The 14950-nt window shown below is 34.3% G+C and overlaps 2 protein-coding genes across 3 annotated transcripts; both read left to right on the forward strand.

Moving 5' to 3' along the window:
- The first annotated feature begins 4736 nt into the window (after nucleotides 1–4736).
- LOC149210585 (FCS-Like Zinc finger 10-like) lies at nucleotides 4737–7828 on the forward strand. Of its 2 annotated transcripts, XR_016252955.1 has the most exons (3): nucleotides 4737–6049; nucleotides 6162–6373; nucleotides 7609–7828. XR_016252955.1 is itself a non-coding variant. In XM_089396740.1 (2 exons), exons 1-2 carry the CDS (start codon nucleotides 5520–5522, stop codon nucleotides 6229–6231), a joined length of 600 nt encoding a protein of 199 aa, XP_089252866.1. In that variant the 5' UTR covers nucleotides 4737–5519; the 3' UTR covers nucleotides 6232–6454. The 2 variants fall into 2 exon arrangements, 1 of the variants encoding a protein (XP_089252866.1); XM_089396740.1 differs by lacking the exon at nucleotides 7609–7828 and having other exon boundaries at nucleotides 6162–6454.
- A 4357-nt stretch (nucleotides 7829–12185) lies between these two features.
- LOC149210586 (FCS-Like Zinc finger 10-like) lies at nucleotides 12186–14087 on the forward strand. The gene is made up of 2 exons (XM_089396741.1): nucleotides 12186–13491; nucleotides 13604–14087. Exons 1-2 carry the CDS (start codon nucleotides 12962–12964, stop codon nucleotides 13671–13673), a joined length of 600 nt encoding a protein of 199 aa, XP_089252867.1. The 5' UTR covers nucleotides 12186–12961; the 3' UTR covers nucleotides 13674–14087.
- The last annotated feature ends 863 nt before the right edge of the window (nucleotides 14088–14950 follow it).

Below are 14950 nucleotides of genomic sequence, written 5' to 3' on the forward strand. Positions count from 1 at the left end.
AGTGATTGTAATTCCAGCTATGCACAATTGAGAAAGGTAACTCTCCCATTCATCAACATATTCTCCTTGTAGTCCTAACTCCTCCGCCCTAATCCAAGATTACAAATCAATGTTATTATTGTGAAGACAATGGATATGGTGAAGGAGGTATATGCCTTTGTCGTGGATGAAATTAAGCAAAGGGACAGATATAGAGTGGTTCCCATACAATCCCTTTATAGCATCTAATTTGTTCTCAATCTTTGTTCTATCACCAACATCCCAATGAATGAATCCCAGTAGCCACTACAAGTTTTTCATCATGCTACACCAAATGTAGGACACACTTGATTTCCTTCTTGCACTTTTCCTGATCTAGGATAAGAATAGTTAACCATACATATATTTATCTCTAATAACGTGTGACCATAATCCGAAACCATACATAGGCCTCCACAGGTTTTTGACAATCAACGCCTTGTTAAAAGTATAAGGATCTATGATCCCCCAACCATCCTCCTTGATTGGCCTGTCCAATGTTGTCCATCTAACTAAGTGTATCTTCCCCATAAGGTTGGTCCCAACCCACAAGAATCTGGCCATAATAGATTCTAACATGTGAATGATCTCCCTTGGTAACATGAACAGATGCATCCAGTATACCGAGATGTTTTGTAGCACTGACTTCAATAGAATCAGTTGGACACCCATCGATAAACATCTATTCTTCCACCCAATCAATTTTTCGTCAAATCTGTCAGTCAACCAGTGCTAGTCCTTTATACAATATCTGTTAGGTTTCAGTCTAAAACCTAGGTATACAAAACCTTCATCATAATGTATGGATGCAATATCAAAGAGTTTACATATGTCCTTGATCACCAAATCCTCTTTGTCATAAAATACCATAATAGACTTATTTTTGCTCATGAATAAACATGTTGCCTCTCCAAAAGTGTTAATGATTTTATGTATAGGAATCCATTCTTTGATAGATGTCCCACCACCAAATAATAAGTCATCCACAAACATCAAATGTGTAACAACATAATGTCTGGTAATACGAACCCCGTAAATTAGCCCCCAATCCCACATCTCCCATCATGTGGATCATACAATCTTATCACAAGGAGAAAGAGAAGGGGTGACAAAGCACATGGCCCCTATATGCTTTAAAAATTTGTGTCAACAATCCATTAATAATCACTGCAAAATTAGTTGTATTGATACATGTCATTATCCATTTAATGTTCTGTGGGGGAGATATCATTGTTTTGTTGATGATTCAAAACGGTACTCTCCATCTAATATACATCTATATCTCGCACGACACGTTGATTGTTGTTGATCTTCAAGATCCACAAAATTATCCATGGCATGACATGGTACATGTTTGACATATAAACGTTAACACAACTTCAACCAGCAAATCTAAATTATCATGACAACATGGTATTTATAGGTGATCAGTTTTATAGTAATTATGCGTACTCGGTGTGGAAAGTTTTTGAGGCAATTGGAGAGAAAAGAAACACCAAGACAAAAAGATTATCAAAACATAATTCAATAAATTATTTAATTTTATGAAAAATATTATTTAAAATATAATATTTAATAAATATATATATTTTTTTAATATAAGTTTAATTATACAATATTGTTTTAGTTATACTATATAAATTAAATTTTTAGTTATACTATAAAAATATTTAATTTATAGTTGTGGATAAATTATTATTATTTTTTATATAAATTTAATTATACAATATTTTATTATTATTATTATTTTCTTTTTGTTAAAATATATTTATTTTTTAATACAAATTTAATGAAATAATATCCATTTATAATTTTATATTGAATTAACGAATACCAATACCAGTCTAGATCTACCTTAATACCAAATTTATTAAACTTTGGGTGGGATCAAATCTCTTTTCACTTTAAAAGAGATATGATTTGGAGTTAAGATAGAGAGAGGCTTATTAATAATAGAATAATTTAATGTAAGTGATAAATAAAATATTTAGATACTCATGTTAATTAAAATATTTAAATATCATTGTACATTAGAAAAAATATGTATACATTATGAAAATATAATTTTATATTCTGGTCGTTTTTTAGATTTAATTTTAAGTCAACTTTGTTTGAAATCTAGCAAAAATGTGTTGGAATTGCAAATTTAAGCTCTATAACTTACATAGCCCAAATACTCAAGTAAAATTTCAAGAATTTTTTTTTTTAAATATTAACATTCAAAAATAAAATATATATATATATATATATTTTTTTTCAACATTATATATTTATCTTAACTATAAATTTATTAAATTTTTATTAAATCAAATTTATTAAAATATATTTTTTTATTCAAATTTTACACACTCAACAAAATTTAAATCTCGATAAATTTAATTTCTCTGCACTTTTATAAATCCATAATTTAGATACCTCTCCATCCATGCTTCTCAATATTTATTTACCTCTCCATCCATGCCTCTCCATCTTTATAAATTGAAGTTGGATTTGTCTGTTTGAAACTCTAATAATATAATTTTGAAATTAAAAAAATAAAATGTTATAATTTAACATGGGAATGTTTGCATCAACATTATTTACTCACTTATGGTCCTATAATCACATAACTTCATCCCTTGTGGATCGAACATTACTCTTTGAGGGTAACTGCTGCGCTGAAACTTCCCCTTGAATTCTACTTGTACTCGCGATAGGGCGCCAATGGCATCGTAGGATACATTAAACCCTATCTTATTACTCTAGTCGCTTTACAATTACAAAGCAAGTATTCCGCTCTCTCGTACTGGGCCCGTCTCTGCTCATTGAACTTAGAGTGATTTGAAGCGGGCCCCCACCCCACAGGCGGTGGCTGTGATTTGATGTCGGCCCCCACAGTACCAACGGGTCCCTCAGTCAGTTGCTCTATTACTCAACAAAGTTTATAAATTTTATTTATTAGTTTATAAGATAGTTAATGTAGGTGGGCTTTTATGTCTATCATTAGATTAATGATTTATGCTTGTTTAAATGTAATAGTGGGTATATACAGCTTGAATGCATTAAATATTCTATAAATCTATAAAAATAAAAAAATATAATTATTATTCACCAATAAAGTTGGAATTTCAAAATAGACAGATTGGTTAAATTTGACAGGTGCTCACAAGTTTTTATAGTTTCAACAAAAGAATTTTGATGGTTTTGCAAAATTTTTAATTATATTTGATTGTGTAGGAAGTTTCAAATTTACCTAGCAAATAATAGAAATTTTGAAAAAATCCGATAGAGAAATTTTGGGAAATCTAGTTACAACTATCCAATTTCAAGATTTTAAATATCCCTAAAAAAAAATTGATACTAATATTGAATCCAATTCTACTCTAAAAACAAAATTTAAACATCATACTATCTGATTTTTTGGAAAAAAAAATAACTGTTATTTGTTTTTGTCATCTAAACAAATTTGACCATCAGTAAACAACGCCTAAAGACGAATCACCAAACAATTTAGCCAACAAACCTACTCATCAGGGATATGAAACTTTTACTTGAAATCTACTGGTACTCGCAAGAGGGCGCAATTAACATCGTGGGGACAATTCTTTTTCATGTAAAATAAAATACATTACACTCTTATCTTAAAACTCTAATCACTTTAAAATTACAAAGCAATTATTCTGCTCTCTCGTGCTGGCCCCGCCTCTGCTCACTGAACTTCACTCATTTGATACCTGACCCCACAATACCGACGGTGGCTGCATCAATCACCAGCAGTTGAACTTGATGGTGGGCCATCTGCCCGTCAAATATGATAAAAAAATTTCAGTACCTAAACATTAGTTGGTAAAATTAGAGTTGTAGATCCCTGACCCCACAAAGCGGTGGCTCCATCAGTCACCAGAAATTGAAGTTAGGCGAAATATTTTTATGTAAACCGGCGGCCCAAACCCTCCGTTCCACGGAATACCCGACCCAGTATTTGACAACCAAAATTAATCCGAAAAGTGGGTAAAATGGGATATCCACTCCCTAATTTTATTTTTAATCCTTTTTGGACGATTAGAGTTGAATGGAACCAGGCCGATGAATTTATAGTGGGATATCATCATTAGAATTGTGAGGGTTTTTAGAATACTTTAGTTCTCTTAAACTCATTTCGATTCTCATTCCCTTTTCATAAAATTTGAACACAAAATCTGACCAAAACTAAAACCTTGTAAGACTAATTAATCGACACCTTATAGATTCCCAGTTACAAATTTAAAAGTGACCTATAATTGCCACAATTTTACCACACGCGCATGACGTTACCGTCATATGCAGTTTTAGTAATTTGGATTATGCTTCAGGTGAACAACCTCAAGTTGCGTGTTCCATAACATCGATTCGATTATTTTTAGTTTATGAGTATGGATTCTCGTCTTTACCAACTCACAGATCACGTAAAAATGGAAATTTTACACCTTTACCGATTATGATAAAAATTTATTTAAAATTTTATAAAAAAGTTAGCTAAAAACCTCTCGTACCATATTTTTTATACTTCGAAAAGAAGTTTGTCTAATTGTGTTAACTGAAGACAAAACTATATTGGAATATATTATTATTAGCTTGTCTTTTGTGCCATTGATTTTGTGTTTGTGTTACATCAGTGTCTACTGGAGTTTAAATAAATAAATACAGAGATAGATGTAGATGTGTGGCTCTGGTTTATTCCCGGCTTACTGCTTTTGGGTACCCCCAGAATCGTTTGAGTAATGTGGGCGTCGTTCATACCCGGTTTCTTGTATTTGGGTACCCCCAGATTCCGCGAGATTCTTGCCATATGGGAGTGCATATATGTACCCTGCCACAGACGCTTAGTCAAATCATTGTTCTAACTAACGCTCTAGGAAGGCTTCCTGCTTCTGTACGATTGATTGAAGCGAAGGGGTTTATTTTGCCAGAGTAGGATGTTCTACTGATTTTGGGATTGTTTTGCGGAGAAAAATTTAGTGCCTGTGAGCGAGTTTCGGCGGCGGAATTGAAGGATGTTTTGTATTCTTGTTGGTGTATTGGTATTGGAGTCGAATTATATTGGAGAAGGTTATCTGTCATTTTTCTGATTGTCGCCGTTGCTGATCAGGCATAAGCTTGTGGAGTTGTGAGGCTTGTTAACCAGAAGTTTTGAAAATAGCAGTTTGTAGTGAGGGAGTGGTCGGGAGCTTGGAGGAGTTTTGATCCTAGTTTTGCAGCAATTTTGTATTTATAAAATACCCATTTCATGTTCATCCTAGGACCAATATATGCATCACTAGGTCCAGGGTTTTATTGTGAGGTGCTCTTCATTGTGGTATAGGTGTCACAAGTTCCAAGGAGTCCTACTCTTTTTGCGGAAGAGTGTACCCGAAGTTATAGGGGATTGTGGATGAAGAGTGGCATACAAGGAGTTTCTGGGTGTGAAAGCCATTCATTGTAGAGACTGTGCTGGGCAAGTCTAAGAAAAAGGGTTGAAGGGTGAGTCCTCATTACCACAGAAGATGTGTTACGTGACGCCTGATTACCTATCCGAATCATCACGCACTAGAGACTGCCCCGAAGACAAGCACAAGTTCTGCAATGGCCCTGGGATCTTCACAGGTTTCGGTGCAAAGGGGTCCTCAGATTCAGATGGGGCCAAAAGCCCAACTTCTCCACTGGACATCAAGACATTTTCTGGAATTGGGATCACTGATTCTCATGAAAACGGCTTAGATCTCCAGTCAAGTTCTCCGGAGCAGCACAGCGAGACAATACCGATTGGTTCTCCTCATGGGTTTACAGAGAGACACACTTGTGTTATCTCCCGTGGTTCAAAATCGAGCACAAATAACTTGTATATTCATGGCGGTATGGAGCGTGAAATTGTGCAATACCCTGTTCAAAAGCAAAATGGACAGGAAATATGGGATGTCGCATCGCCACCTCGCAGCTATTCAAGTGTTCCAGTGTTTTCCGTTGGCCATTTTCTTAGAGCATGCTGCCTCTGCAAACGGCAATTGAACCATGGGAAGGACATCTACATGTACAGGTCCGTTATAATTATCCTACCATGGCTTTTAATCTTTGAGAATTAAATTGAATTGATTATGATTTCCCATCCTCTAGAGCTAGTCTCATTCTCTATTTGTTGATTTTAGCAGAGGGGACAAAGCATTCTGCAGCGTGGAATGCCGGTACCAGCAGATTTTGATGGATGATGTTGATGGATGATGGAGTACTGTTACCAAAATATTTTGATGGATGAGCAAATCGAAACATTTGCTGCTTTCCCCCTCTTCATCGAGTGCTGCTTCATAAGATCAAAGGCATGAGCACTGTACATCGTCATCAGAGCAAAGAAAGGCGTTTCAATGTATGTCTTGTGAGGGTGTGTAAACAATGCTATAAGTCAGAGTGAAATATTTTTTATATATTTTATTTACATCTTTGGATCCCTTCAGTTTTTTTTTTCAATTGAAAATGATATTCTTTTGTTATTCCAGGAGAATAAAAAAAATACAGTCCAATTGGATTCCTTAGTTACCTGCACTAGAGCGTTTATTAGATATCAGCTATATTTGGATCCCGTAGTTACCTAAGCTAGAGCGTTTACTAGATATCAGATATCACATTAAGGAGTTTATTAGATATGACATTCACTAATGTGGGTAAATATCTCTACGATTCTTTCTATTGAAAAAGAAAATTAGTAAAGTTTAAGGTGAATGTGAAATCACATACATAAAACATAAATAATATATTTCTGGTATAGTTGTGTACTTGTGGTCAATTTATATAAGTAGTTTTTTATTTTGAAGCATTACCTCATAAGATATGAATGTTTTTCATATAATTGATATGTTAAAGGTTAAATTATTACACATTTTATTTTATTTTTATATTATCAAAAGAAATAATATTTTCTATTATTTTTTACATAATGGTCCACCTTTATCATATAATAAAAACTAGATTCAATTTGATCTTACTGTAACTTCCACACCTTGCAGATTACTATTGAATTTTGTCATGGTACTATAGTTATAACATTGTAATTTGACATACCATCAAGTAACCACTTATCCACACTTTTGCTCTTCACACCCTACAATCTATTTTATTACTTAGTTAATTTTTCCTTGTTTTAGTTTTAGTTTTAGTTTTACTTCTTCCCACCTAAAACATTTTGCAAATTTACAAACTCATTTGACTCTAATGTATGCAATCCTTTAAAGATATCATGACATGTTCATATTTTTATTTTTATTTCTTGGATTCACATTATTATAAAGAGAAAAGTAAAATACCTATCAAAGGAAGACCCTAGTACATAAAATATTTATTTTTCATATTCATTTCTTGAGTGTTTAGTGGGTAAATCTTATGTATGTGAGCTTTGTTGAAATATTTGTTTAGATTTTCTATTTAGCACTAACCCGTTGCATTCATCTATGACCTAATAAGAATCTTTCACATATCAGAAGAGGAGTATCACCTTTCTAAAAACAAAACAAGGACTAAGAGGCTGACTTTTTTTGTTAATAGGAAAATAGATCAACTTTTTTGGTAACCATACTAAGGACACAATTCTTTTTTTTGCTTACAAAGGAATCGGCAACTGGAGCAGTCTCGCAACTCGCGTTACACGGGGTCGATTCTAACCGCTACCACTATAACCCCTGGGAAACTGTGCTTGCCCCTCTCCACAGCTCTGGGTTAGTCCGGGGGAATTGAACTCGTGACCTTCAATACGGAGCCCGCCTTTCTAACGAACTTCACCGCATTGTGATTACCAACTCGCCTACCCCCGTGGGGCTAAGGACACAATTCATTTTCAAGAAATCTAATAATTTATTTTAAGGATTAGAAATTATTGGGAAACTAGAATGTCTTTCGTTCATTTCTTTTTTATAAGTTTTGGTATATTTCTAGCCATGTAATTAAAGATTGAGTAGGTTTGGTTCATTTCTTTTTTATAAGTTTTGATAGATTTCTAACCATGTAATAAAAGATTGAGTAGACTCTTCACAAACTGCACAAAATTCTGTGACTCACTATGCTTAATACATAAACAGTATGAGGGAGGTTATCTTTATAAATATGTTGAAGTGTATTATCACTATTCATATGGGGGTAGGTTATCTTTATAAATATGTTGAGGTGTATTATCACTATGCCTATAGGGTTAAAAGACGGACTTGTACTTTATAAATATGTTGAAGTGTATTATCACTATGCCTATGGGGTTAAAAGGCGGACTTGTATACTAATGGGCTACGATCCACCTTCAACAAAAATTGACAATTGGCTAGTCATGTCTTCCAAAGGCCATAATTTGAGTTCTCAGTGTTTGAATTAGGAAAAAGAAAGTTTGTTGGAAAGATGAAACGTGAAGAATATGTTGGGAGTGGTTTCCATGGATACAATTATAGATATCATTTCACAAAATTAAAAGAATAATTGCGACCATTTTGGGTCTATCACTACATTATTTTTAAAATAAATATTAGAAAAGGAAATCTAGAATATTTGAAATCAAAGCCAGTGTGGAGGATGAATTTCTACTTCATATTTTCAAAATAAATATTTAAAAAAAGTAAATCCCAAGTAATTGTAAAGATCAAGAGAAGATTATAAAGGGAGAACATCACATTAAAAAATAATGATGGCTTCTAGAACTTTTGTTAAAGAGGATTTTTTCTTTCCTAGAGCTTTTGTGAATCAACCTACTCAACTTTCCATCTTATGTATACTTCTACATTTGTCTTTTCATTATATTTTCCATGTTTGTTGAAGTACAGGAAGATACAAGTCTGATTATGTCTTCTCATTTCTTTCTAACACTTCATATTGTATCTTAGGTCTAGGGGAGCAAGATCCCTACTTGTAATAAAACAAATGTAGTTTAATTACAATTTATATAATTGTCATCTAGGAGGCTATTTCAGTTTTTAGACAATGTTAAACCTTTTACATTGGGATATTATTGTTAATTTCTCCCATAATGATATGAAATGGAGCATATTAGTAATGTTGTGCTAATTCCCTATTTAGAATATAAAAATGTGCTTGAGGTTTGTACTCCAAAATAGCAAATATGAATTTTATGTATGTTTCACTTAAGTTGGTTTCATGAATAAAACTTTAAACATGAAATCAAAACACTAAATGGAAGCATGCATCAATCAGTAATACATCAGCCATTGATAAAGAAGTTCGCCCCTCCTGGGTTACATCTCCTTGGATCAACTCTAAAGGCATGACCCCTTCTCATTATGCTCAATATCTAGAAAATAAGAGTACATAAACCGCTGTAATGGAATGACTAGTTTCTCCTTCGAAGAAACAACTTCTGCAAAAGGTCTCACTCCATACACATGTTAACCTATAGTCAAACATGTAAACCTTCAAAAAACACAAGCATCTTACACCAAGACCTCATACTCCAACTTTAAATAGCATAAACAGTACCACAATCCACTTGAAGTACATCAATAAGTCTCTTCTCTAAAACACATATAGAGGAAAGAAGAGATAAAGCTACAACACTGATGTAATGGTTGAGGAAGAAATCACATGGAAATTGGAAGACCCTTGCAAGGTCATCCCCATATTCAAATTCCTCCATAAACTGAATCAACACTCTGGTTGACCATGGCATCCATAGGTTTCATTTTTCAAAAAAGCTTGTCTAGAAGTGCTCATTTGATCCTGAAATCTGTTCCAATGAGTTCAGAATGTCCAACAATGGTTATCTAGCTTCTTTTTGCATCCCATTTGGTCAAAAATTGCCTTAGTTATGACTTTTGTCAGTCTTTCCACAATTTTCTCTTCCAAATCTCACTTACTGCCAGTTAAATCTGGAAATTTTGCCGAAATCGGCAGTCCTGCCAACTTCCAAGCCTATGTCGGAGTTAAGGATGAGTGGTCACATACAAAGTGGTCAGTCCGATGGAAAAGGCGACAATTTCGCAGCTTTGTTGCAACTCACAATCGACAGAATACCCGTGGTCTTAAGGTGTGTGAACAAAAACAGGGGATTTGTGTGATTGTGATTTCGACGGACCCGACAGAGGTATTAACCAAAGCCTATGATGCAATCGCATCCAGAAATTATCACTCATCATATACAAACATTTTATTCAAATTTTATATTTAAAAAAATTAAATCTCAATGAATTTGATGCTGGTCAACTTTTATAAATCCATAATTAAAATACCTCTCCATCCATACTTCTCAATATTTATTTATAAATTGAATCCATGCCTCTCCATCTTTATAAATTGAAGTTCGATTTTCCTGTTTGAAAAACACTTCAATAATATAATTTTGAAATTAAAAACATAATTACACAATTAAAATGCTATAATTTAACATGTGAATGTTTGCATCAACATTATTTACTCACTTATGGTCCTATAGTCATATAACTTCATCCCTTGTGGATCGAACATTGTTGTTTTAGGGTAACTGCTGCGCTGAGACTTCCCCTTCAATTCTACTTGTACTCGCGATAGGGCGCCAATGGCATCGTAGGATACATTAAACCCTATCTTATTGCTTTAGTCGCTTTACCATTACAAAGCAATTATTCGGCGCTCTCGTACTGGGCCTGTCTCTGCTCATTGCACTTACAGGCGGTGGCTGTGATTTGACGCCCCCCACAGTACCAACGGGTTCCTCACAGTCAGTTGCTCTATTACTCAACAAAGTTTATAAATTTTATTTATTAGTTTATAAGATATTTAATGCAGGTGGGCTCTATATGTCTATCGTTAGATTAATGATTTATGCGGGTTTAAATGTAATAGTAGGTATATATAACTTGACTGTATTAGATATTCTATAAATCTATGATTTTTTTATTTATTATTCATCAATAAAATTGAAATTTCAAAATAGACAAATTCGTTAATTTTGCCAGGTGCTCACTAGTCTTTATAGTTTCAACAAAAGAATTCTGGTGGTTTTGCAAAATTTTTAACTATATTTGATTGTGTAGGAGGTTTCAAATTTGCCCAGAAAATAATAGAAAATTTTGCAAAAAATAGGTAGAGAAATTTTGGGAAATCTAGTTATAATTATCAAATTTCAAGATTTTAAATGCCCAAAAAAAAATTGATATTAATATTGAATCCAATTCTACTCTAAAAACCAAATTTAAACATCATACTATCTGATTTTAAACATCATACTATCTGATTTTTATCTGATTTTTTGAGAAAAAATAACTGTTATTTGTTTTTGTCATCTAAACAAATTTGACCATCAGTAAACAACGCCTAAAGACGAATCACCAAACAATTTAGCGATCAAACCTACTCATCAGGGATATGAAACTTTTACTTGAAATCTACTGGTACTCGCAAGAGGGCGCAATTGGCATCGTGGGGACAATTCATTTTTCATGTAAAATAAAATATATTAAACTCTTATCTTAAAACTCTAATCACTTTAAAATTACAAAGCAATTATTCTGCTCTCTCGTGCTGGCCCCGCCTCTGCTCACTGAACTTCACTCATTTGATGCCTGACCCCACAATACCGACGGGTCCCTCACAGGCGGTGGCTGCATGCGGTTGAATTTGATGGTGGGCCATTTGCCCGTGAAATATGATAAAAAAATTTCACTGTCAGTTACCTTTAGTTGGTAAAATTAGAGTTGTAGATGCCTGATCCCACAAAGCGGTGGCTCCATCAGTCACCAGCAGTTGAAGTCGGGCGAAATATTTTCATGTAAACCGGCGGCCCAAATCCTCCGTTCCACGGAATACCCGATGCAGTATTTGATAACCAAAATTAATCCGAAAAGTGGGTAAAATGGGATATTCACTCCCTAATTTTATTTTTGACCCTTTTTGGACGATTAGAATTCATAATGCCATATCATTATTAGAATTGTGAGGGTTTTTAGAATACTTTAATGAACTTAGCTAAATAACCTTTCCGTACCGATCTTTTTATACTTCGAAAAGAAGTTTGTCTAATTGTACGTATTGAAGCAAATAAGCAAAGACAAAACTATATGGGAATATATTATTATTAGCTTGTCTTTTGTGCCTTTGATTTTGTGTGTGTTACATCAGTCTCCACTGAAGTTTAAATAAATAAATACAGAGATAGATGGGGATGTGTGGCTGTTGTTTATTCCCGGCTTACTGCTTTTGGGTACCCCCAGATTCATATGAGTAATGTCGGCGTTGTTCATACCCGGTTTCTGGTATTTGGGTACCCCAGATTCCGCGAGATTCTTGCCATATGGAAATGCGTATATGTACCCCTGCCACAGAGGCTTAGGCAAATCATCGTTCTAAAGCTCTAGGAAGGGTTCCTGCTTCTGCAGCATTGATTGAAGAAGGGGTTTATAGGAAGGGTTTTTTTGCCAGAGTAGGATGCTCTAGTGGTTTTGGGGATTGTTTTGCGCAGAAAAAATTGGTGCCTGTGAGCGAGTTTCGGCGGCGGAATTGAAGGATGATTTGTATTCTTGTTGGTGTACTGGTATTGGAGTAGATTGATATTGGAGAAGGTTTTCTGTCATTTTTCTGATTGTCACGGTTGCTGATCAGGCACAAGCTTGTTGAGTTGTGAGCCTTGTTAACCAGAAGTTTTGAGAATAGCAGTTTGTAGTGAGGGAGTGGTCAGGAGCTTGGGGGAGTTTTGATCCTAGTTTTGGAGCAATTTTGTATTTATAAAAGACCCATTTCTGGTTCATCCTAGGACCAGTAGATGCATCACTAGGTCGAGGGTTTTAGTGTGAGGTGCTCTTCATTGTGGTATAGGTGTCACAAGTTCCAAGGAGTCCTACTATTTTTGCGGAAGAGTGTACCCGAAGTTTTAGGGGATTGTGGATGAAGACTGGCATACAATGAGTTTTTGGGTATGAACGCCATTCATTGTAGAGACTCTGCTTGGCAAGTTTAAGAACAAGGGTTGAAGGGTCAGTCCTCATTACTACAGAAGATGTGTTATGTGACGCCTGATTACCCATCCGATTCATCACGCACCAGAGACTGCCCGGAAGACAACCACAAGTTGTGCAATGGCCCTGGGATCTTCACAGGTTTCAGTGCAAAAGGATCCTCAGATTCAGATTGGGCCAGAAGCCCAACTTCTCCACTGGACATCAAGATATTTTCTGGAATTGGGATCACTGATTCTCATGAAAACGGCTTAGATCTCCAGTCGAGTTCTCCCAAGCAGCACAGCGAGACAATACCGATTGGTTCTCCTCGTGGATTTACAAAGAGCCACACTTGTGTTATCTCCCGTGGTTCAAAATCGAGCACAAATAACTTGTATACTCATAGCGGTATGGAGCGCGAAATTGTGCAATACCCTCTTCAAAAGCAAAATGGACAGCAAATATGGGATGTCGCATCGCCACCTCGGAGCTATTCAAGTGTTCCAGCGTTTTCCGTTGGCCATTTTCTCAGAGCATGCTGCCTCTGCAAACGGCAATTGAACCATGGGAAGGACATCTACATGTACAGGTCCGTTATAATTATCATACCATGACTTTAAATCTTTGAGAATTAAATTGAATTGATTATAATTTCCCATCCTGTAGAGCTAGTCTGAATCTCTATTTGCTGATTTTTGCAGAGGTGACAAAGCATTCTGCACCGTGGAATGCCGCTACCAACAGATTTTGATGGATGATGTTGATGGATGACGGAGTAATGTTACCAACAGATTTTGATGGATGAGCAAATCGAAACATTTGCTCCTCCCCCATCTTCATCGAGTGCTGCTTCATAAGATCAAAGGCATGAGCACTGTACATATCATCAGAGCAAAGAAAGGGGTTTCAATGTATGTCTTGTGAGCGTGTGTGAGTGAAATATTTTTTAAATATTTTATTTACATCTTTGGATCCCTTTAGTTTTTCTTTCAATTGAAAATGATATTCTTTTGTTATACCAGGAGAATGAAAAAAAATACAGTCCAATTCTTATTTGGATCCCTTAGTTACCTGCGCTTGAGCGTTTATTAGATATCAGCTATATTTGGATCCCTTAGTTACCTAGAGCGTTTATTAGATATCGGATATCACATTAAGGAGTTTATTAGATATGACATTTACGAATATGGGTAAATACCTCTACGTTTCTTTTTATTAAAAAAGAAAATTAGTAAAGTTTAAGGTGAATGTGAAATCACATACATAAAACATAAATCATACATGTATGGTATAGTTGTGTATTTGTGATCAACTTATATAGGTAGTTTTAATGGGAATTCCTTTTCTATTTTCCAGCCTTACACCATAAAATATGAATGTCTTTCATTTAATTAATATGTTGGATATATTAGTTGGATATGTTAAATGTTAGATCATTATATATTTTATCTCTATTTATATCATAAAAATAAATAATATTTTTTATTATCTTTTTCATAGTGATTTAATTTTATGAGACAAAAATAATTAGATTTAATTTAATTTCATTTTAGCTTCAACACTTTGCACATTATTATTGAATTTTGTCATCATACTATAGTTATAATATTGTAATTTGACAAACCATCAAAATAACCACTTATACAGGCCTTTACTCTCCACACCCTACAATCTATTTTATTAGATATTTAATTTTTCCTGGTTTTACTTTTACTTCTTCCAAGCTAAAATATTCTGCAAATTTACAAACTCATTTGATTTTAATGTATGCAATCTTTTAAAGTCATCCAATGACATGTTCACATTTTTATTTTTATTTCATCTTGCAAAGTGGTAGCTGATTTTGGATTCACATTATTATAAAGAGAAAAGTAAAATACCTATTGAAGGAAGACCCTAGTACATAAAATATTTTTCATATTCATTTCTTGAGGGTTTAGTGGCTAAATTTGTGTATGCGTGTTTTTTTGAAAGATTTGTTTGGATTTTCTATTTAGCACTAACACAAAAAGGAAAAAAGTAAATGCCAAGTAATTGTAAAGATCAAG

This window comes from Pinus tabuliformis, chromosome 1_2, assembly GCF_031772625.1.
Source record: "Pinus tabuliformis cultivar Carrire ecotype Pingquan chromosome 1_2, CPIR1, whole genome shotgun sequence".
NCBI classification, from domain to species: domain Eukaryota; kingdom Viridiplantae; phylum Streptophyta; class Pinopsida; order Pinales; family Pinaceae; genus Pinus; species Pinus tabuliformis.

Coding starts and splice junctions, on each gene's coding strand:
- LOC149210585 (XM_089396740.1), top strand. CDS start 5,520: ATGTGTTACGTGACGCCTGATTACCTATCCGAATCATCACGCACTAGA. Junction 6,050..6,161: donor AAGGACATCTACATGTACAG/GTCCGTTATAAT, acceptor TGATTTTAGCAG/AGGGGACAAAGCATTCTGCA.
- LOC149210586 (XM_089396741.1), top strand. CDS start 12,962: ATGTGTTATGTGACGCCTGATTACCCATCCGATTCATCACGCACCAGA. Junction 13,492..13,603: donor AAGGACATCTACATGTACAG/GTCCGTTATAAT, acceptor TGATTTTTGCAG/AGGTGACAAAGCATTCTGCA.